Source organism: Echiichthys vipera (genome assembly GCF_963691815.1).
Source record: "Echiichthys vipera genome assembly, chromosome: 22".
Classification (NCBI taxonomy): domain Eukaryota; kingdom Metazoa; phylum Chordata; class Actinopteri; order Perciformes; family Trachinidae; genus Echiichthys; species Echiichthys vipera.
Window position 1 is genome coordinate 1,946,075 of NC_139847.1, and position 23,628 is coordinate 1,969,702.

Consider the following 23,628-nt stretch of genomic DNA (forward strand, 5'->3'; position numbering starts at 1 on the left):
GTTACAGTATAAAATGGCCTTTATGGAACCAGGTGTCTTCTTGTTCTGTTTATTTATTGATGTATTTATTTATTTATTTGTTCCTGCGTCGGGCGCTGTGGCGTCCCTTATGACTGGAGGATGGGGGGGGGGTTGTGGTCGTGTGGGGGGGGCGTGGGAAAGCCTTCGCTGTGATACTAACTCTAGGTGTTGCTCTCCTCGTGCTGGACGCTGATGTAATCTAACACCACTGTGTTTAACTGCTTGTCGTGAAGATGATCTGCGATGTAATGACAATAAAGAAAAACACACTGAAGAGTCCCATCTTTCCTTCATGGACTTTAGCACATGTTTATGCTCCTAGAGGACACTTTAGCACACGTTTATGCTCCTAGAGGACACTTTAGCACACGTTTATGCTCCTAGAGGACACTTTAACACATGTTTATGCTCCTAGAGGACACTTTAACACACGTTTAGGCTCCTAGAGGACACTTTAGCACACGTTTATGCTCCTAGAGGACACTTTAGCACACGTTTATGCTCCTAGAGGACACTTTAACACATGTTTATGCTCCTAGAGGACACTTTAGCACACGTTTATGCTCCTAGAGGACACTTTAACACACGTTTAGGCTCCTAGAGGACACTTTAGCACACGTTTATGCTCCTAGAGGACACTTTAACACACGTTTATGCTCCTAGAGGACACTTTAGCACACGTTTATGCTCCTAGAGGACACTTTAACACATGTTTATGCTCCTAGAGGACACTTTAGCACACGTTTATGCTCCTAGAGGACACTGTAACACATGTTTATGCTCCTAGAGGACACTTTAACACACGTTTATGCTCCTAGAGGACACTTTAACACATGTTTATGCTCCTAGAGGACACTTTAGCACACATTTATGCTCCTAGAGGACACTTTAACACATGTTTATGCTCCTAGAGGACACTTTAGCACACGTTTATGCTCCTAGAGGACACTTTAGCACACGTTTATGCTCCTAGAGGACACTTTAACACACGTTTATGCTCCTAGAGGACACTACATGGTTTGCCATTTTAATATTAATAGTAATTAGAGCATTTATTTATCAAATATTATTATTATTAATAATAATAATAATAATAATAATAATATGCTGAAACATTTACCAAAATAAAACATAAATGAGAAACTTTATTGAACAAAGACATAAACTTTATGTTTTTATGACGCTGTTGTCTTTTCCCTCCTTCACATCTGATGCCTTCAGGTGCTCCTCGGAAATTCCACCATTAAAGCTCCGGAGCAGCAAAATATGACCTTTTTAGCGCGAAATCAAGCTTTTTATTCAGTCAGTCATAATATAGAAATCAACCCAATAACACATGTTAAACCTGTCACTGTTTCTTCTTGTTTATATGTAAAATATAAGCGTGTTGGAAAAGAGTGAAGTGAAAACGTTTGCATTACGTTAAAGATTAGGTAAAACATAAACTTTACGACGTGTTTTTGATAACTGTGTGTGGTATGGCTGTTTTTCTATAAACACGGTTTATTGTGTTAAATCTTAAACTGTTATTTTCTGTATTTATTGTGTTATAAAAGTCGAGTTTTCATTTTTCCGATTGTCTTTGAAAGCAACAAACGGCTTGACCCACTTTTCACACGCGCCATGGGAACGTTCCACTCGTCAAGTTAGGCGGGAAAAGACGGGGAGGTACCGGAAGTACAGTCGTTTGCTTCCAAAATAAAGGTTAATGTTGAATCGCATTGTTTTTGCTTTATAGAAATAAAAACTTTACTTAAAAGTGTTGAATTAAAAATGCAAATACACATGATTGTTAATGAATGATGTTTATTTAATTATTATTGTAAAATACTTATAATTACCATTTTATTATTGTCTGTTTATTTTCCTGCAGTGATTATTTTATGCACTTTTATACACGTTTATACTTTATATTTTTTACTAGATATGACTTTAGTATAGATAAATAAAGGAATTAATAAATAAATAAATAATGCATTAATTCATGTTTAATCAAATACATTAGTTGATAAATGTATAAATAAATCAATTAATAAATACACAAATTAATCCATGTATAGATAAATAAATCTGAATAAATAAATAAACCCTGAAATAATTAAATACATAAATAAATGTATAAATAATGAAAGAAATTAGTAACATAATAAATAAATACATGAATGAATAAATAAATACATGAACGAATACATGCTGAAATAACAGAATAAATAAATAAATAAATGTTTGAATAAATGAAAAGATAGAATAAGGAGAAACATAATAAATAAATACATGAATAAATAAATAAATAAATGTTTGAATAAATGAAAAGATAAAATAAGGAGTAACATATTAAATAAATACATTTTGAAATAAATGAATAAATACATGTATATGTATGTATACATTTATGTTCACCTAGAATTGATGTATTAATTTATTTATATTTACGTCATGTTTAGTCCACAGCTTTGTTTCTAACATAAGTTTTATTGTATTTTGTGTCTGGTTCATTTCCGCTGCGCTCACAGGAACTTTATTTTGAAGTCGCACCCGGAAGTGGCGCGTTTTTATCCTCTCGCGAGCTTCACGCTGTGTTCCGCGTGTTGATACTGAAGACAGAGTGGAGCAGAAACACGGTTTACTCTCCCGGAGACCCGAACCGAGCCAGAACCGAGCCAGAACCGAGCCCGCACCACAGGAACCAGAGGAACCAGAGGAACCAGGGGAACATGGACATGAAGAAGAGGGTCTCATTAGAACTGAGGCACCGGTCACCGACAGAAGTGAGTGCGAACACCCGGGACAGGCGCCTGTTTGTCGGGCTAGAGGAGTAAACTTCACCGGGGCAGAGGGACGGATGTCGGAGCACATGGCAGCGTGTGTGAACGTCCCCCTAAAAGAGTTAAAACGCGTTTTTTACGGGTCTGAAACTAAACCTCAAAGTGTTTAAATGTTAAATATTTAACTATTAAGTGCTCGTGTGAGCCCAAACTTGCACGCGCCTCCTGCTCGAGCACGGAAACGCACATCCGTGTGTGTCCCCGGGCCCGGCTAACACCTGGACCCGCAGGTGTTAGCCGGGTTCATACGTTTGTTTTTTTATATTTAAATATTAATTATGTTTTATTTTTGTTTGTTAGAACATTTGTGACTTTAATTTTCAGTTTTAGAAAAATAAAAAAAGCCGTTAGCAGGTAAAAAATGACGCGTCACGACGTCTCTATCACCGGAAGTGCGTCACTGTTTTTGGGTTTACGCTTTAAACGCGGGTAAAACCGCAAATACGGCACCAGCCTCAGGAAATTAATACATATATACAGAAATAAATTAATAAATATATACAGAAATAAGTGTAATAATAATTACAGAAATAAGTTTATAAATGATGTAATAAATGTATGAAAAAATACAGCAACAGATACAGGAATAAGTCAATAAATGTATGAAATAATGTAGAAATAAGTGTTTAAATAATTAAATAAATGTGTGAAAAAATACTGCAACAAATACAGAAATAATTCAATAAATAAACACAGAAATAAGTGTCTAAATAGGTAGTAAATGCGTGAAAAAATACAGCACCAAATACAGAAACAAGTGTAGAAATAATTAAATAAATGTATGAAAAAATGCAGAAAAAAGTCAATAAATAATTAATAAAAATGTATTTAGAAATACAGGGACAAATACAAAAATATTTGTATGAATAATTAAATTAATGTATGAAAAAATTCAGAAATAAAACTAAAGTAATTCAGAAATTAATTAATACATACAGATATAAATGTCTAAAAATGCAGAAATAAGTCAATAAATAATTAATAAAAATGTATTTAGAAATACAGTGACAAATACAAAAATGTTTGTATGAATAATTAAATTAATGTATGAAAAAAATTCAGAAATAAAACTAAAGTAATAAAGAAATTCAGAAATTAATTAATACATACAGAAATAAATGTCTAAAAATGTAGAAATAAGTTCAGGAACAAATTAATAAATGGAGAAAATACATTTAAAAAAATACAGTAATTATTACATAACTATAAAATCTTTTCATATTTTAAACCACACTCCCTCAACATGACGTACGTCTCAATAAATAAATACAGAAATAAATGTATACATACATACATTCAGGAACAAATACGGAAATAACAAAAATGTATAAAAAATAAATAAATCTAATATCACTTTAAACCACACTCCCTCAACATGACATACGTCTCAATAAAAATGTATAAATACAGAAATAAATGCACAAAATAAAATGTATAAATACTGTTATAAATAAATTGAGGGACAAATAAATAAAGAAATACATTTATAAGTAAATTCATGAACAAATAAATGCATAAAAACAGGAATAATTAAATACAGAAAGAAAAGAAAATTAATATTATTTACACAGACATGCATAGATAAATGTAGATTAACAAAAATGTAGAAATAAATGTATAGCAAGTATTCTTTAATTTATGTATCTATACGTTTGCATTTATTATTTTCTGCATTTATTTACATTTTATTTTAATTTAATTTTTTATGTATGTCTTTACTGAGAGCCCATTCCTCCAGTGTTTAATCTTTATTTATATTTATATATTTTATTAAACCTAAGTAGCCGGTGCCGGTCCGGGTGCGGGTCTGTGTCCGGTTGCGGGTCTGGGTCCTCTCCAGAGATTAGTCGGGGCCCTAACGTGCTCTGAGGGCGCGCAGCCAGGAGCGTGCTAGCGTTAGCATGCTAACGCTGCTAGCTCGCGTGCGCTGCTGTGGCTCCCGTCGCCTCCGTCTCTGCTTTTTAACCTTTGATGTTGTTTCATTTCACCCGTGCTTCAGTCGCGAGCTCTTTAAATGATGGAGGGATGGTGAAAGAGAGGAAGAGTTAGCAGCGCGTTAGCATGCGAGCTAGCTTAGCCGCGTCCCATGTGTCGCGTTTATCAACAGTGGAGCTGCTGCTGCTGCAGAGTCTGTGCCTCACTGCTGCTGCTGCTGCTGCTGCTGCAGAGTCTGTGCCTCGCTGCTGTTACTGCTGCTGCTGCTGCTGCTGCTGCTGTTACTGCTGCTGCTGCTGCTGCTGCTGCTGTTACTGCTGCTGCTGCTGCTCCAGAGTGTTTATAATGTTTAACATATAAAGTTTAAACATTTAAACTCTGCTGCTGCACCACAGGGTTTATAATGTTTAACATATAAAGTTTATATTTTAAACATGAGTGCAGCAGCATCAGAGTTCAAATGTTTAAATATAAAGTTAATGCTTTATTAAAAGGCTGAAGACGCTTTTCTGTGTTTGTCCAAAACAACCGGTCAGTAAATAAACCTCAGTAATATACAAATAATACATAAATAAACCTGTGACTGAGGCTTAACATGATTAAAGTCTCAATAAATCCAAATAAACACATAACTCCAGGGTCACAGGTTTATTTATGTATCTACTGAGACTTAGGTCACGTTTAACTCCTCGGTTACAGGTTTATTTATGAGGGTTAAACATGAACTAAGTAACTACCTGGATTATATACACAAATAAATACATAAATAAACCTGTGACTAAGGAGTTAAACATGAACTAAGTTTAATAATATACATAAATAAATGCATAAATACACCTGTGACTGAGTTAAACATGAACTAAGTAACTAACTGGATAATATACATAAATAAATGCATAAATAAACCTGTGACTGTGGAGTTATGAGGGTTAAACATGACTCAAGTCTCAGTAAATACATTAATAAACATGTGGAAATCATAAATACATGCTCAACATTTGTGTTCACCTACACACACATGCATAATTAATAAATACATACATACAAAAATAAATTAATAAGTAAATGCATAAATAAAAATGTAGAAATCATAAATAAATGCTTAACATCCGTGTTTTGTTCACCTACAAAATATACAAATAATAATAAGTGTGTAAATACATAATTAAAAGAATAAAGGCTTTATATTTATATCTACACTTTTGTTACCATGTGGTTATTTCATATATTTATTTATATATTACATTTCCAGAAAACCTGCTGAATGGTCACACACACACACACACACACACACACACATATATATATTATATTGTTATTATATAATCTCAGTAAACGTCTTCTGTTTGTTCTTCAGTCCAGTTTTAATGTTTGAATCCTCGTAAACGTTTGAGAGAAATTCCCCGTCGTCGTCTTTTATTCTCAGACGTCGTCGCGCTGACTCGTCCTGTCTGAGCTGAGTCGTTCTGAACTGACCCTGTTTCCCCGCTCTCTTGCTGACGCTCGGCCCGTTTCTCCTCCTCAGGTCCAGGAGCTGGTTCTGGACAACTGTCGCTCTGGCGAAGGAAAGATCGAAGGCATCACAGAAGAGTTCTCGAACCTGGAGCTGCTCAGCCTCATCAACGTCGGCCTGACCAGCGTGGCCGACGTCCCCAAACTGGACAAACTCAAAAAGGTGCGACAACACGACCCCGAGTGTCTCCTCTTTAGGAACCAAACTGGCGCCTGAAGGGGTCAGAGCGGCGCCGGTTCTTCCTTTCTGATATTTCCCACAGATCAGGACACGGCTCCGCCCTGAGTCGCTAGCACGCATGACCTCTGATTTACGCTATGTGGGTAACTGTTTGCCTAATTGTAGCTTAGCTAGCGCGCTCATTCCACCGCACAAGTGTGAAAACGTTTGGAGTTTACTTTAGTACCGTATTCTCCGCACTATAAGGCGCATAGAACAGACGCTACAGTCGAGGCTGGGGTCACGTTCTGCATCCATTAGATGGAGCTGCGCTAAAGGGAACGTCAACAAAACAGTCAGGGGAGGTCGTCTTGTTGCTTCCTCCACTTCGGCACCATTGATTGGTTCATGTTCAACTCTCTGGCTGCTGCTCTATTCCCGTGTTCTGCTGCGTGACTAATGGCCTTGAGTTTAAACTCTGCGTCGTAAGCGTGTCTCTTAACAGGAGCCATTTTGGGCTCTTTACACAAACACACACATGGAAATGAAACGGCACGCTTCACACAGTCGTATATCTCAACATGCACCGCGCGTTACTTCTTCTACGGGGGAAAATAGAGTCGGCGGCTGCTCACCGTAGTTGGAGACCTGTTGTGGCTCAATATTGGTCCATATATAAGGAAAATACGGTCATTTCTAGAGATGTTCGCATACCATTTTCCCTCACCGTACTGATTCAACACGCGTGCTGTGGGTGTCGGGCGATAACGGGTACAGATACAGGTGTGTTTAAAAGAAAGACAGTTTCCTTAAGTTTACTGTTGTTGGAGGGCGACAATGACAGAAAACCATGTAAGTAATCCATGTGTTCCTGTGTTTCCTCTGCAGCGTTGTTGCATGAATGTTCTTTTGTGTTTAATCCGACACTTTAATGGGCGGGTTCGTATTAAAGGTCGATCCCACATGGAGAAATTAATCAGTGTTAAAAGGCGTTAAAATTACCTCTGATTGGATGATGTGTGGATAACTGTGTTTGGCTAATTGTAGCTTAGCTAGCGCGCTCATTCCACCGCACAGGCATGGAAACGTTTGGAGTTTAATTGAGTCATTTCTAGAGATGTTCAGATACCGTTTTCCCTCCTGTACTGATTCAATACGCGTGCTGATAACAGGTACAGATACAGGTGTGTTTAAAAATAGACAGTTTCCCTCAGGTACAGTGTTGGAGGGGGGCAATGACAGAAAACTTAGGGCGCACTCCCACTGTGCCTCACAAACAGGTTCACGGCTAAAGTCTGGTTCCTTTGACCAGTGTGAGTGCAACCGTACCACGTCTAGGAGCGGCACGCTTGCCGTCCACGGCCCGTTTGGGAGAGGTGGGCTTTAGTAAAGCACGTTAGCACATGTACGAGCACAAGCGTGTGCACGTGTACGTGCACGAGGCCTACGGCGGCTCTGAGGTCATTTCCTGTGCGCCTGTTGGAAGGAGGCACAGTGGGAGGGCGCTCTAAGTGTTCCAGAAAATTAACCAAATGATTTCTTCTTTCCTCTCCAGTTGGAGTTGAGCGACAACAGGATATCAGGCGGTCTGGAGGTGCTGGCGGAGCGGCTGGTGAACCTAACGCACCTCAACCTCAGCGGGAATAAGTTCAAAGACATCAGCACCCTGGAGCCTCTGGTGAGTGAAGTCGAACACTTAAACGTCACGTTAGCTGCTTTTAATGGTCAAACTTTAACTTAACTTTACGCTGAATGTGTCGAACAAACTGAAGAAAGGTACGTTTTTAAGTTTCATCGTCTTCAGAGTCGGGAAATTTGGTGATATCAGTTTTTTTCTGGCAAGAACGTTTGGGACAAATTGTTTTCATGGTAATTTGAATTTCCATAGAGATGCTAGTTGGATGTAAATCAACACGGTCTTTAAAGCTCGACTAAAGCAGAAAGGTTTGTGTATTGATTACTCCGAGTTCCTCACGGATGCTGAACTTTTCCCCTCTCTCTAAGGGAGACTCCAGACCCCCTCCTGAGGAAACACACTTGTACCCACTTGTTTTCGGCGTCGTTGCTTCCTGGTTTACTCTTTTTTCCCGTGTTGAAAGCCACTGCTACAGAGTGTGGAGGGGAGGGCACGTGCGCAGAAGAGAAATCCGATGATAATAATCTGGGTAGATCGTTTACATGCGGGAGAACTCTGGTTACTGAAGGCGTTCTCTAGGTTTGATAACCCGGGTATGAGAACTCTGTTTTGACCCGGGGTACGGTTTTAACATGGTGTTTGAGAAACAAGAGTCTGACCTTTAACTGGATTATAATGAGGTTTTTAAACTGCATGGAAACACAATTACTTTTTCAATATTCTGAGCTTCAGGGCGCACTCACGCTGTCGATCCGCACCGGGCCAAAACAGGTTTTTTGGGTAGAGCCTAGTGCGTTTGACCAGTGTGAGGGAAACCGCTCCGCGCATAACTGCGGCCAGCTTGCCGTCCACGGCCCGTTTGGGAGAGGTGGGCTTTTGTAAAGCACGTTTGCACGTGTACGAGCACGAGCGTGCGCACGTGTACGAGCACGAGGCCTACGGCGGCTCTGAGGTCATTTCCTGTGCGCCTGTTGGGACGTAGAAAAAAGAAGGAGGGACCATGCGCGGACATTTAAAACAATGGCGGTGAAAGGTTCACGTTGGTGTGATGCGGAGGTGGAGTGTTTACTGCAGATTTGGTCGATGAAAAGATTCAAAAACAGTCGACAAGACGCACAAAAACTCCGAGGTCTACGGAAAGATCTGGAAACACAGCCACGCATCGCCATGACGTCATCAATGCATGTGACGTGTTACGGCGTGATGACGTATAGGCAGCAAGAAGCATTCTCCGAGGCCCAGGTAGTGTGAGTACAAACGGGCCTGGAGGGGGGGACAAGGACCCTAGGGCACGGGACGGACGCACAGTGGGAGGGCGCCCTCAGTGAACGGCTTTACCTGTTTTGCGGTGTGTCAGGTGACATTGTCTTCATGAAAGTTGCAGCTAGTTTGGAGAAAGCTGCACTGAAGGTGTTTCATGTCGCTGAAGGTGGTTGACATGTAGCTGCACAAGAGGCCCAACTCCTGCTGCAGAAAACATCCCCCAAACCACGACTTGACATTAAAGCTCAGTTTATTTGTGTCTGATGGAGAAAAAAAGGTGTTGGACGAGAGAGCGTCAGAGAAAAATTTCATCGCAAACTCGATTATCAGTGACGACGCTTTATGAATAACTGCTCAAGTGTGTGACCGCGTCTGTTTTTGCCCGTGCAGAAAAAGTTGCCCCAGCTGAAGAGTCTGGACCTGTTTAACTGCGAGGTGACCAACCTGGCGGACTACAGGGAGTCCATCTTCAAGCTCCTCCCCCAGCTCACCTACCTGGACGGATACGACATGGACGACTGCGAGGCGTCCGACTCTGACGGAGAGGGCGACGGCGTGGAGGACGAGGACGAAGAAGGTGAGGTTTAGGGTCATTTGTGTGTTTGGGAGTTCCACAGGGTTCGATGCTTGGGCCTCTTTTGTTTTGATTTTGTATTAAATGAACGCTTTAAAACTATTCAACTCCTTCAAAATAAAATAAAAAGACTAATAGATCAGCTGCTCACAGACCCGTGTTCATGTCGTCCGTGATGTTCTGTGCGTTTTCCAGAGGGGGAGTCGGAGGATTTTGAGGAGGAAGAAGAAGAGGACGAGGAAGACGTCGTGGCCGAAGAGGAGGACGACGATGACGACAGTGATGACGCTGAGGTGAGTCTGAGATACACTTTATATCCAAAGAGACAGAGTTAGGAAGTTTAGACGCTTTGGTTTGATGAAAGTAGGGGTGGGGCGATCCGACGATATTAGATCAGAGCGTGCTGACGATCCGCCAAAGCAGAGCGATCGTAGTATCGTCTGTAGGGCTCAGTCCATCCACTGCTGTTCTGACGCATCAGGGTTTTATTCCTCAGCTGAATCACACTATTTATTCATCTATTGGGACGCCGATCAACCAATCAGAGCGAACTACAGGCAGTGACGCGACTTTCTCATACATGGCAGGAAGTGATAGCTGAAAAAAACAGAACGGCGGAGGTACATCGTGTCCTAACGGCACGTGGGCGTCAGACTGTCGCGTCGCATCGACACTGTCCGTCCACACGTATTCATGCAAACTCCTAATGTGTTTAACGAGCAGCGAGCGGCCTCCGTCTCATAAGGTGCGCACATGGGACCGTAACAGTAACATAACGAACCTTTCAACACCTAAAGAGACGGCACCCGGAACAGAACGTCGTAAGGCAACAGGAGCTTTTTGTTAAATGTCCATTTACCAACTTGTCCCGAATTCAAACTGATTGAAACATGTTCAGAAAGGTTCTTTGGCTTAAATGCTTTGTCATACACTGTCCGTCCGTCCCGTGCCTTGTGCTTTAGGGTACTTGTCCCCCCCTCCCTCTCCCCCCGTGGAGTGAATCATCTTTTAAACTAAATAATAAAGGATCTCTGATAAGTTTCAGTTTCGTTTTCCCTGTTAGAAGTGGAAATTTAAGCAAAAATGACTGAAACTTAACGCTAAAGCACGGTGCAGATGGACGGTGTTTCCCAGGTTTACGGGGGGGGGGGACACTAAGTTTCAGTTTCGTTTTCCCTATAAGGAGCGGAGCCTCTTCAAACAGTTGAACAAACGATCTTTGAACGAGTGAATCTCCAACGCTGTCGGAGTTTTCTGAGAATTGGAAACACGCGACCGTGTAGAGACAGAATTTACACTCCGATAAAACCATGAGGCCGTTTAGTTTGTTTAGTGAAAGGATCCAGAAATGACTCCTGTTGGATCTGACGCTGCTCACTAAACACAATTACATCAAATTTAACTTTCATGGGGCGCCCCCTGATGTAATGGGAGGGAAACACTGAGATTTCAGCATGAATTGATGACGTCAGGTGATACTTTTGTCCAAAAAATCAAGTGTAATCTCCTGTTTTCACGGGCGTAGATCCTGAAGCATGGACTAAACTTAAAGACCCCTCCCCTAATGCTGCGTCCAGCACAGATACCTTTAACTCTACCTCAGACTGAGTTTGTTGTGGTTCTTCATTTAAGGGCTCTTTGGTCATATTTTAAGTCTGTTGCGTTACTCTGGGGGTTTGTCTGCAGGAAGGAGAGGTGAACGGAGACGTGGACAGCGACGAGGATGACGATGATGAGGAAGACGACGAGGACGACGGTCAGTTTAAACGTTTTGGTTTCATTTTCTTTGAAAGGACGCCGCTTCATAAAAACGAGCGTATCGCAAAAACTGAAAAGGCTGTAAAGTTATAAATACCGCAGCGTTTTAACACGTAAGGGCAAAAAAAGATTTTGTGGTTTATCTTTTTGTTTGCAGCGTTCATTTTGCTAAGAACTCTTATTTTTTAGCTAAATTTGTGAAATCCAGGGTTTTTTATACTCTTGTGGTGCATTTTGGTCCCTTCATGGCTGAAAACGCACCAAACTCTGCTATAAAATCCTCATTTGTTTATATTTTCATGACTTTTTTTCCCCCCATAAATGTCTTTAAGAATTTCAAACCTGCACAAAACGGCTAAAAAACAGATAAACACCACAAAAAGACGACAAAACGACTAAAAAACAGACACACAACACCACAAAAACATAACAAAACTATTCAAAACAGATGAAAACACCACAAAAACATGACAAAATGACTAAAAACAGACGCAAAACACCACAAAAACATGACAAAATGACTAAAAACAGACGCAAAACACCACAAAAACGTGACAAAACGACTAAATACAGAGTTTGTGCAGCAGCTTTGTCCCAGTTCTTAAACTCGGCCCCTGTGAGTGTGAGAGTGTGTGTGTGTGTGTGTGTGTGTGTGTGTGTGTGTGTGTGTGTGTGTGTGAGCGTGAGTTTGATGCCGCTGCTCTGCTGTGCTGAAAGGCTCCGCTCTCGTCCTGTGGTTAAACTTGTGGCGTCTCTTCTGCAGACGAGGACTCGTCTCCGGCCAAAGGAGAGAAGAGGAAGAGGGACCCTGATGACGAGGACGATGAAGACGATGATTAAGACCCCGCTCACCCCCTCCTCCTCCTCCCCCCCAATCCAACGCTCGCCCTCCTCCCCCCCAATCCAACGCTCGCCCTCCTCCCCTCCCCTCCGCTCCGCTCAGTCGACTCCCGGGCTGCGTCCCATTTCTTAACTCTCCCGCTGCCTCGTCCCCTGAAACGCCCGCGGACGCCTCCGTTAATTCCCCGACACGCCCGTGATCTCATTTATTTTCTTACCAGAGAAAAATCAGATGAACAAACGACTAAAAACGCAAACGTTTCCCCGTAAAACGTCTGGATTCTGTTTCACGTCCAGAGCCTCGAGCTCACGAACCCGCCCGAGATCATCTTCACCATCATGTCATCGACCGACTCACTGTCTCCAGTTATTGTGTCGTCTGTAAAAGGTCGAAAATGATTAAAAATGTCCGTTAATCATCATTTTTCATCCCAAAAAGAACCGTTAACGATCAAACACCACAACAAACAGCGATCGTCACATTTAAGGAGCTGAAACCGGAGAATTTATGATGTTTTTGTTTGGAAAATGACAGAAAATGATTCTTTTATCGTCTCGATTCCTCGCCCGTAAATATTCAGTCGATCTGTAAATCAAATAAAAGTCAAACGTGGAAACGTGAAGTTACAGAGAACGTAAATAAAATCCGTAATGAATCGTTTTAAAGTCGATAAAGAGTCAAAATCCTCTGATTCCAGCGTCTTAAAAGTGAATATTTCCTGGTTTCTTTCCTCCTCTGCAGCAGAAAACTGAATTTTCTTAGAGTTTAGGACAAAACGAGACGTTTTATCGCCCGTACGTCATCAACAGGACTCGTTCTTTCAGAGAAACACGAACCAACTGATCCTCGCCACGGTTAAATCTCACCAACGCCGCTGAACGCTCGGTTGGTTTTTCATTTCCACGTTAAATCCAACACAGAAAAGCGCGAGTCGCTCTGATTTTGTTCTCTCCTCTCAAAACAAACGGAAACGTGTAAAAACAAAACCTCAAACGAGCTAAAATCACATTTAAATCATGTAAACGGACTCAAACACTGTTGTTTTTGGTTGTTTCGGCGTCGCAAAGATCTCACGCCCGTCGAAAACGCGTGGGAGTGAAGCTTTAATTGGCGAGGGGGTGGAAACAGGAAGTGGAAACGCCACTTCCCTTCCTCAGTTTCCCCCCTTTCTCCTCTGACATCATCACTCTGGGACCGAACCAGCAGCTGTGATGTCATCAGCGGGCTCTGTGACGTCACCCACAGGTCGTGAAGCCCTCCCCCGTCCCTCCCTCTCCTCCCGTCCCTCCCTCCCCCCCGAGGCCGAGTGCGCTCAGGGCAAACTGTGTTCTCTTTTTTGCCAACAGAGCTTTTTAAAAGAAATATTTTTTCAGAGAAACTGTTTTTTTTTTTGTTTAATTTTTGTACGGTTGTCTGGGCTCTCTCTCTCTCCCTCTCCCTCTCCCTCTCTCTCTCTCTCTCTCTCTCGCTCTCTCCCCCCCTCTCCCCCCCCCCTCTCTCTCTCCCTCCGCTCCGTTGAGCTCCAGCTGATCCTTCACCCTTACACTGACTAGTTGACGTTGTGTTTTCTTTTATTTTTTTTTTACTTTCTGTAAGTTAAAGGAAAAACAAACAAAAAAAAAAACACACAAAAAGGACTTTGTAAATAAAATCTTAACATTTTGCTCCCGGCGTCTCCTCTCTGGCCTTTTGTCTCCGTGGTTTTCTCTCCTGTCACGTCCTCGAAGTCCACCGTCGTCTTTAACGATCCTCACAAACGAACCAGTTTCAACGCGTTAGATTCCCTCTAAAGCCGCTGCAGGACGTCAAACGCCGTCCGTCTCTGCTGAATCCTGCCTTTTTAAATACAAAATCTAACATCTGTAGCTTTAAACTCCACAGGAAAGTCTCATTTATGTATCACATGATTGCAAGACCCATCATTTTTCTACTACTCATGTTTAAGGGCGCCCTCCCACTGTGCCTCCGTCCCGTGCCCCGTGCTTTAGGGTCCTTGTCCCCCCCTCCAGGCCCGTTTGTACTCACACTACCTGGGCCTCGGAGAATGCTTCTTGCTGCCTATACGTCATCACGCCGTAACACGTCACACGCATTGATGACGTCATGGCGATGCGTGGCTTTGTTTCCAGATCTTTCCGTAGACCTCGGAGTTTTTGTGCGTCTTGTCGACTGTTTTTGAATCTTTTCATCGACCAAATCTGCAGTAAACACTCCACCTCCGCATCACACCAACGTGAACCTTTCACCGCCATTGTTTCAAATGTCCGCGCATGGTCCCTCCTTCTTTTTTCTACGTCCCAACAGGCGCACAGGAAATGACCTCAGAACCGCCGTAGGCCTCGTGCTCGTACACGTGCACACGCTCGTGCTCGTACACGTGCAAACGTGCTTTACTAAAGCCCACCTCTCCCAAACGGGCCGTGGACGGCAAGCGTGCCGCTCCTAGACGTGGTACAGTTGCACTCACACTGGTCAAAGGAACCAGACTTTAGCCGTGGAACGTGCTGGGGCACGGGACGGAGGCACAGTGGGAGTGCGCCCTGAGAGACATGATAGTCAACTTCTTTATTACTCTGTCGGCAGGATTACAGAAAAACAAACGACCCGATTTCCATGAAACTTGTTAAAAGAAGCCGCTGAGTTCAGGATCACAGGACGGACGCACGCGTTTCCTTCTCTTCTGTTAAAGATGCACATGAGACGCTTCTGATCGCCCGTTCATCCGTCACCTAGAGTGTTTCCTGACCTCATCTGTACAAATGACACCAGCTGTGTTTGCTGAGCGCTGATCGGTTGGATCAGAACGTCGCCCTCATGTTGTTTCTGGTGTTTTTGATGTCCAGCTCCAGCCGAGCGATCCTCACCTGCACAACAGAAGCAGAGTGACTAACCCCCAAAGCACCGCGTCTGTTCAACCTCACGTCACTGTCGCATCACAGAGACGGCCGGGGCATTGAATCACAGCGTGAATCTGACTAAAGTTCAGCTAAACTGAGCCGGTTTCCATGTTTTTAAGTGTTAAGACTTTGATTTTAGAGCATTATCTGTTGGCTGACTGATGTTTTAGAGCACCTCCTCTACAGACGCCATGTTTGCGATTGTCAATGTAATTTGCGACACGGCCCTGCCCTCCAGACCAGGGGTGTCAGACTGACCCAGTAAAGAGTCGTGTGGCTGCAGGTTTTCATTCCAACCAATCAAAAACACACCTGGTCCAACAAGTCACCTATGTGAAGACGGTTCAGGTGGTTGAGTAAGTCGAGTCAGGTGTGTTTTTGCTTGGTTGGACTGAAAACCTGCAGCCACAGCGACTCTTTACTGGATCAGTCTGACACCCGTGTTTAAGATACTCACATCTTTGGCATTCAGTTGTTCTGTCAGGCCTCTGATCTCGTCCTGCTGTCTGTAAAACGCCTGCAGGAGCTGCAATCAAGAGAGTAACTTGCTGATTTAGGAGTAACTCTAAAAAATAAGCGGCGTTTCACTCCTAATTTTAACTTTTTAAGAAGTAATTCACAGAGCATTTTAGCTCTAAAGTAGCTCCGAAATCTGTAAAAGCGTGGAAGTCCTCTCAAGGAGTAAAGGGCCCGTCCACACGAGGGCGCGTTTTCCTCTAACCGCACAACTTCAGTCTGGTTCAGTCTTCCGTCCACAGCAGCCGGCGTTATCGGAGCCTGAAGACAGGATCTTTAGAAACCGGGTCCCAGAGTGTGAAGATTGTAAACGCCCCCATGGCGTTGTGGTCTGGACGGTGAAAGCTCAGACTTTGTTAAAGGACGGCGTCATGGCCCCACCTCCGACCTCTGACCCCGCGGCGTCACATAACAACAACAGTGCTGCTGCGTGAGAGGACAGAGACGGACCCAGAGACTGTTGACTGAACTGGACTCTGAGCCACATGCATGGGACTGAATGAGGCCCAGCACAGATTTCTCCCTTTTCCCTGATGCTCTGAATAAGGAGCTAAACTGCTCTAGGCTCTGTTTCTAAATCCAGTTCTAAGAAGCTGTGAAAAGTCTCTAAATGTAGTGAGAAAGTGGCGCCTGGGAGTGCTTTGGGACGGGGAAGGGGCTCCCAGCAGCCCCCTCTGCTCAGTGAGGACACTAACTGCAGAGTGAAGGGGCTCCCAGCAGCCCCCTCTGCTCAGTGAGGACACTAACTGCAGAGTGAAGGGGCTCCCAGCAGCCCCCTCTGCTCAGTGAGGACACTAACTGCAGAGTGAAGGGGCTCCCAGCAGCACCCTCTGCTCAGTGAGGACACTAACTGCAGAGTGAAGGGGCTCCCAGCAGCACCCTCTGCTCAGTGAGGGCACTAACTGCAGAGTGAAGGGGCTCCCAGCAGCCCCCTCTGCTCAGTGAGGACACTAACTGCAGAGTGAAGGGGCTCCCAGCAGCCCCCTCTGCTCAGTGAGGACACTAACTGCAGAGTGAAGGGGCTCCCAGCAGCACCCTCTGCTCAGTGAGGACACTAACTGCAGAGTGAAGGGGCTCCCAGCAGCCCCCTCTGCTCAGTGAAGACACTAACTGCAGAGTGAAGGGGCTCCCAGCAGCCCCCTCTGCTCAGTGAGGACACTAACTGCAGAGTGAAGGGGCTCCCAGCAGCCCCCTCTGCTCAGTGAGGACACTAACTGCAGAGTGATGGGTGCATCAGAGTCCAGAACAGCACCAAAGTCTCCACTAAGACCAGAACCAGGGACACGTTTGTCTCTAGGATGGAGGAGGATTTGGAGAGGAACTCTCCGGTGTTTGGATTCTCCACAGCGTCTCCCCGTCTCTTCTTCTCCGTTGTTGGTGTGTTTCTGTGGCAGTTACAGCGCCACCTCCAGGCCTGGCATGGGTACTACAGCGTCTGGAGTCGCTGCACCTGGTTTCCTGTGTCACAGATTTAGGATCCAGGACCAGGACCAGGACCAGTGGACTGAGGTTTTTAAGAACGACGGAGAAAAAAAAGGTGGTTTTCGATCGTGTGGACGGACCCTGAGGCTTCCTTATCAAACTTGTTTTGTGTTCGTGGCCCCTGATGAATTGGCGCCTCACCTCGCTCTCGGTTGTAGGCGGCGGCCTCTCTGCAGGTTCACAGCAGTGCGGAGTGCAGCAGTACGTCCACAGAGGGATCTGGGTCTCATCCGGCTGCCACCCCGACAGATCGCTCAGCTCCCGGGGGTATTTGGCGTCCTGGTAGGCCAGCTGCTCCTCGAGGAAGGCCTGAAGAGAGAGAGAGAGAGGATCATCTGGTTAATACGACAGCCCGGGTTCTCACGCAACGCTTGGTGAGTGGTTTCTTGGCGTCTGACACCGACACACCAAGGCACACTTTAGTTTTCTACGGAGAGCAGGACATCGGTGATGCGTTCACCGTATCGGAATTTGCGTAAACGTGACGATCTTTTCCTAAACCTTAGTACTTTTCGTGGCTTTTCTAGTCAAGTAAACAAAGACCAACTAAACCTACGTTTGAAGTTTATTTTGAAAAGACCTGAGGCCAAAGTTTGAAGTGTGGGGTGAAACGGGAGCAGGGGGTTGAAGGCGTCGCGCTATGGTCCGACCTTTACGGGTGTTGGCAGCGTCGATCAAGTGGAAGGCCGATTATCTTTGCACAGGTGACCATGACGTTCATGAGCGTGGTTCCTACCTTTACCTCTGATCGCGATTCAGTTGCCCTTCTCTGTTTCAGGCTGCCTACGGTCGACGCGTTCCAGCTGCACTCCCCCCTCGTTCACATCAAGTAACTCACGAACAGATTCGTCCCAATCTGAGTCTTGAGATCACAACGGCCGCACACAACCGCTGACTACTCGTGTACTCGTGCTGCTGCAAACCAAAGCATATTTTACCTGTTTCCTTCCGTAGAAGCTCAGTGTTTCAGGCTTTACATCCCACAGCTGCACTTAAACTTCGATCAGTTTCAACTTTGATCTTTCAGTGTACAACTATCGAAGGACCGTCGTCGGTCAGTAACCTGAAATCGATCCGAGAACTCTACACTACCACCTTAAAACCAAAGATCTTTGCAGGAAGATTCAATAAATTGCCGGAGCTTTCTTCTATGCTACTTGAAGTACATTCTTGTACTGTCTTTGCTCGGCTTGCTTTTGTTTTTCGTGGCACTTTCTTGCTTCCTGCCACGCGTTTCTGGTAAACCATCGTGAACCTGTGCTACGCTTTGGCTCTGCACCACAGTGAACACAGCTTGTAGCGCTGTTGGCACTGAGTAGACGACACAGGGCCTGGAAATCAAGACGTTGAAGACATCACAGATGACGTCCTGGTCTGATGTAAACCTGCGTTTCCCGTCTTGAGTACCGAACTTCCCTTTCCCGGGCCACATTAACCAGCTCTAACTGGGGGATCCTGAGGCGTTCCCAGGCCAGTGTGGAGATCTAATCTCTCCACCTGGTCCTGGGTCTTCCCCGAGGCCTCCTCCCAGCTGGACGTGCCTGGAACACCTCCCTAGGGAGGCGCCCAGGGTTCATCCTTACCAGATGATCCTGAACCACCTCAACTGGCTCCTTTCAACGCAAAGGAGCAGCGGCTCTACTCCGAGTTCCTCACGGATGCTGAACTTCTCCCCCTCTCTCTAAGGGAGACTCCAGACCCCCTCCTGAGGAAACACAGTTCACACGCTTGGACCTGGACCTGGTTCTTTCAGTCCTGACCCAGCTTTCATGACCACAGGTGAGAATGACTCGTAGATCGAGAGCTTTGCCTTCCTCAGCTCCGTTTTCAGTGCAGCAAAGTGGTTCAAGATGCGGGACCCAATTGTACCACGGTGCTCTACCTCTTCCATAAAGTGCAGCTCTGTCCTGGTCACTGCACCAACGGGCGGATCCATCTGGAACCTCAGGGAGCTTAGCTGCCTCACGAGCCCCTTCTCAGCAGGGGTTTCTGGGTAAGGATTGGCTACTCGAGTCCCGGGCTTCAGGGACATTAGCACTGGACCTGATGGAGACACGTAAAGAGACTGGTGGGTATGGTATCTGTCAGCCATTTTGGGTCAAAGGCACTAATGCATTACTGACTTCTGTTGTTCCCCAACAGCCACTCCTGAGCCGTCATGGCCGCCTGGTTTCCAGCTGTCATAGGGTACAGGTCGTCTTGGAAAATACCTGACTGGAAGGACGGAGGAAAAGCCATTAACTGTAGTTTCTGTGTTAAATAATCAGAAGATGCAACAAACTGAGCCTTAACCTCTTTCCGTGGTACGATCATGGAGAGCGGCTCCACCAGGTCTTTGATGGCGATCAGACGGTAGAATCTGAAAACCTCACAGGCGCTCACGTCCAGGCCGCGCTTTGGCATCACCCCTGAAATGAGCGGTTAGAAAGGAAGTTTGGTGTTGGGCACGGAGCATTGGGAAACACAGGGGAAGTGTTGAAGGCTATCTCAGGGCACCCTCCCACTGTGCCTCCGTCCCGTACCCCGTGCTTTAGGGTCCTTGTCCCCCCCTCCAGGCCCGTTTGTACTCACACTACCTGGGCCTCGGAGAATGCTTCTTGCTGCCTATACGTCATCACGCCGTAACACGTCACACGCATTGATGACGTCATGGCGATGCGTGGCTTTGTTTCCAGATCTTTCCGTAGACCTCAGAGTTTTTGTGCGTCTTGTCGACTGTTTTTGAATCTTTTCATCGACCAAATCTGCAGTAAACACTCCACCTCCACATCACACCAACGTGAACCTTTCACCGCCATTGTTTTAAATGTCCGCGCATGGTCCCTCCTTCTTTTGTCTATGTCCGTCAGACGTGTCTGTGCCCGTACACGTGTGCACGCTCGTGCTCGTACATGTGCAAACGTGCTTTACTAAAGCCCACCTCTCCCAAACGGGCCGTGGACGGCCAGCTGGCTGCAGTTATGCGTGGAGCGGTTGCACTCACACTGGTCAAACGCACTAGGCTTTACCCGAAAAAAACGTTTTTGGTGCGGTGTGGAAGGACAGTGTGAGTGCGCCCTAAGTTTCCAGGGTCCTGTGTTCCTGAGCGTAACATCCTCCTAATGTGACACGTTAACGAGACCTTTCAAATGTTTAAATCTGTCTCCTGCAGCATTCTGATGCCCTCAAATTTATAGGAAAGACCTTTATTCCTTTTTTTGTCTTGCATCTACACAGTGGCTGAAAGGATTTCTACCGAATTGCATTTGAAGCGTCCATCAACCTTCATTTGTTTGCATTTTCAACTACAAGGAAAGTCCCTCACCAATCTCTTAGTGTTTATATCACGAATGTAGGACCCTGGGAACAACGGGAAACCCTTTCTGTTTCTGTAAGAAGCAAAAACTACAGCACACGGTGGTCTATGACCGTATGGGGACTGGGGGTGATGCATCAAGACACTTCTCCTGCCGGTGTGTTGATCTCACCGAGTCCTTTCTGTGGCAGCAGAGACCTGTACTCCGTCAGGAAGCTGATGTAAGGTTTCTCAGTGCTCAGCTCGTAGTACCGGATGTTCCCGTCACCCTAAAATCAACGTCACAGGGAAAGACCTCATTGGTCTGTCTTGGCATTTGGTACGAGCGTACGTAGGTGAGTATAGATTTCGAGTACAACAGCAACCAAACTGAAACACAAACAAGAAGTTAGCTCCCAACCAACTGCAGGGTTTATGTGTAGACGTGTGTGTTGTGTTGTGACCTTTCCAGCCAGGTAGAGCATGTGTGTGTCGGGATCGTAGAAGGGAAAGAGGACTCCTGCAGACCCGTCCAAGTCTTCCTCATACAGCGGCTCAGATAAGTCGTCCTGCAACCAAAGAAAAAAGAAAGAGAGTGAGGAAGAGACATCGAACCGATCAGCGTTGGTTTCTTTGGTGGACTGAAGTGAAGCAGAAGAGACTGTTGAGTGTAAACAACATGGAGGCTTCCACGGATGAGATGAGCAGCTATGGAGCAAGCCGCTCACTAACTCTTTGTTCTCTGGATCCTTCTGTTGAATATGGACCGGGCTCCTGAAATTGGGCCTTTGGCTCCTAGAGGACACTTTAACACACGTTTTGGCTCCTAGAGGACACTTTAGCACACGTTTATGCTCCTAGAGGACACTTTAACACACGTTTTGGCTCCTAGAGGACACTTTAACACACGTTTATGCTCCTAGAGGACACTTTACCACACGTTTATGCTCGTAGAGGACACTTTAACACACGTTTCGGCTCCTAGAGGACACTTTAGTACACGTTTTGGCTCCTAGAGGACACTTTAACACACGTTTTGGCTCCTAGAGGACACTTTAACACACGTTTATGCTCCTAGAGGACACTTTAGCACACGTTTATGCTCCTAGAGGACACTTTAGCACACGTTTTGGTTCCTAGAGGACACTTTAACACACGTTTATGCTCCTAGAGGACACTTTACCACACGTTTATGCTCGTAGAGGACACTTTAGCACACGTTTTGGCTCCTATATGAGACTTTAGCACACCTTTATGCTTGTAGAGGACGCTTTAGCACACGTTTCGGCTCCTAGAGGACACTTTAGTACACATTTTAGCTCCTAGAGGACACTTTAGCACACGTTTAGGCTCCTAGAGGACACTTTAGTACACATTTTAGCTCCTAGAGGACACTTTAACACACGTTCAGGCTCCTAGAGGACGCTTTAGCGCACGTTTCGGCTCCTAGAGGACACTTTAGCACACGTTTAGGCTCCTAGAGTACACTTTAACACACGTTTTGGCTCCTAGAGGACACTTTAACACACGTTTATGCTCCTAGAGGACACTTTACCACACGTTTATGCTCGTAGAGGACACTTTAACACACGTTTCGGCTCCTAGAGGACACTTTAGTACACGTTTTGGCTCCTAGAGGACACTTTAACACACGTTTTGGCTCCTAGAGGACACTTTAACACACGTTTATGCTCCTAGAGGACACTTTAGCACACGTTTATGCTCCTAGAGGACACTTTAGCACACGTTTTGGTTCCTAGAGGACACTTTAACACACGTTTATGCTCCTAGAGGACACTTTACCACACGTTTATGCTCGTAGAGGACACTTTAGCACACGTTTTGGCTCCTATATGAGACTTTAGCACACCTTTATGCTTGTAGAGGACGCTTTAGCACACGTTTCGGCTCCTAGAGGACACTTTAGTACACATTTTAGCTCCTAGAGGACACTTTAGCACACGTTTAGGCTCCTAGAGGACACTTTAGTACACATTTTAGCTCCTAGAGGACACTTTAACACACGTTCAGGCTCCTAGAGGACGCTTTAGCGCACGTTTCGGCTCCTAGAGGACACTTTAGCACACGTTTAGGCTCCTAGAGGACGCTTTAACACACGTTTTGGCTCCTAGAGGACACTTGAACACACGTTTAGGCTCCTAGAGGACGCTTTAACGCACGTTTCGGCTCCTAGAGGACACTTTAGTACACATTTTAGCTCCTAGAGGATGCTTTAGCACACGTTTCGGCTCCTAGAGCCTGGCCTGGGAACGCCTCAGGATCCCCCAGTTAGAGCTGGTTAATGTGGCCCGGGAAAGGGAAGTTTGGGGTCCCCTGCTGGAGCTGCTGCCCCCGAGACCCGACCCCAGATAAGAGGCTGAAGATGAGATGAGACGGCTTCAGGACTCAGGTGTTTGCTATTTCTCAGCACCTATGGAGCCTACAGGTCAGACCTCATCATGTGGAAGCAAATTAAGGCCCACGTCACTATTTTCCTCTGTTTTGGGCTAGCTTACAGTGTGAAACTCCAGATTAGCACCTGTAGTGAAAGGCGCTCGGCCGTCGACCGAGGATGTGGCGCTTATTTTAGTTTCACGTAACATTTCTTGTTAAAAATCACCTTGAACTCCAAGTTTGCAGGTGTTCCCTTTGCAAGATCGTCCACTGTGCAATAAAACTAAATGCTATTTATTCCCATGTTATGTTTTTGTCAAAGCTACAGGAGACACTGACACGGGGCTGAAGAGCTGCAGGTGGAAGACCCCTGGTTTATCCAATCTGCAACCAGCAACCAGGATTTTCACCCCTCCCCCAAAGATCCCCAAACCAGAGTTCAGATGGATCTGCTGAGACCAGGAGGATCCATCTGGAGGGGTCGGGTTAATGAAGGGGGATCAGTTTCCACGCGCAGACGAGCAAGTAAGGAACGCTGCC

The 23,628-nt window shown here is 45.1% G+C and overlaps 2 protein-coding genes across 2 annotated transcripts in view; one reads left to right on the forward strand and one right to left on the reverse strand.

Moving 5' to 3' along the window:
* The first annotated feature begins 2,609 nt into the window (after positions 1 to 2,609).
* On the forward strand, positions 2,610 to 14,189 carry LOC310964197 (acidic leucine-rich nuclear phosphoprotein 32 family member D-like). Its single transcript, XM_083937245.1, has 7 exons — positions 2,610 to 2,789; positions 6,307 to 6,456; positions 8,009 to 8,131; positions 9,743 to 9,929; positions 10,122 to 10,219; positions 11,613 to 11,682; positions 12,448 to 14,189. The coding sequence occupies exons 1-7, from the start codon at positions 2,736 to 2,738 to the stop codon at positions 12,522 to 12,524; spliced, it is 759 nt and encodes a 252-aa protein (XP_083793371.1). The 5' UTR covers positions 2,610 to 2,735; the 3' UTR covers positions 12,525 to 14,189.
* A 1,134-nt stretch (positions 14,190 to 15,323) lies between these two features.
* The window catches only part of coro2ab (coronin 2Ab), a gene marked incomplete at both ends in the record, with an annotated part of 9,717 nt that continues 1,412 nt past the window's right edge, over positions 15,324 to 23,628 (reverse strand). The window contains 7 exons of the mRNA XM_083936866.1: positions 15,324 to 15,389; positions 15,880 to 15,948; positions 17,562 to 17,729; positions 19,303 to 19,463; positions 19,544 to 19,828; positions 20,888 to 20,984; positions 21,159 to 21,263. Of these exons, the coding sequence (XP_083792992.1) occupies positions 15,324 to 15,389; positions 15,880 to 15,948; positions 17,562 to 17,729; positions 19,303 to 19,463; positions 19,544 to 19,828; positions 20,888 to 20,984; positions 21,159 to 21,263 (951 nt within the window). The remainder of the gene's footprint in view (positions 15,390 to 15,879; positions 15,949 to 17,561; positions 17,730 to 19,302; positions 19,464 to 19,543; positions 19,829 to 20,887; positions 20,985 to 21,158; positions 21,264 to 23,628) is intronic.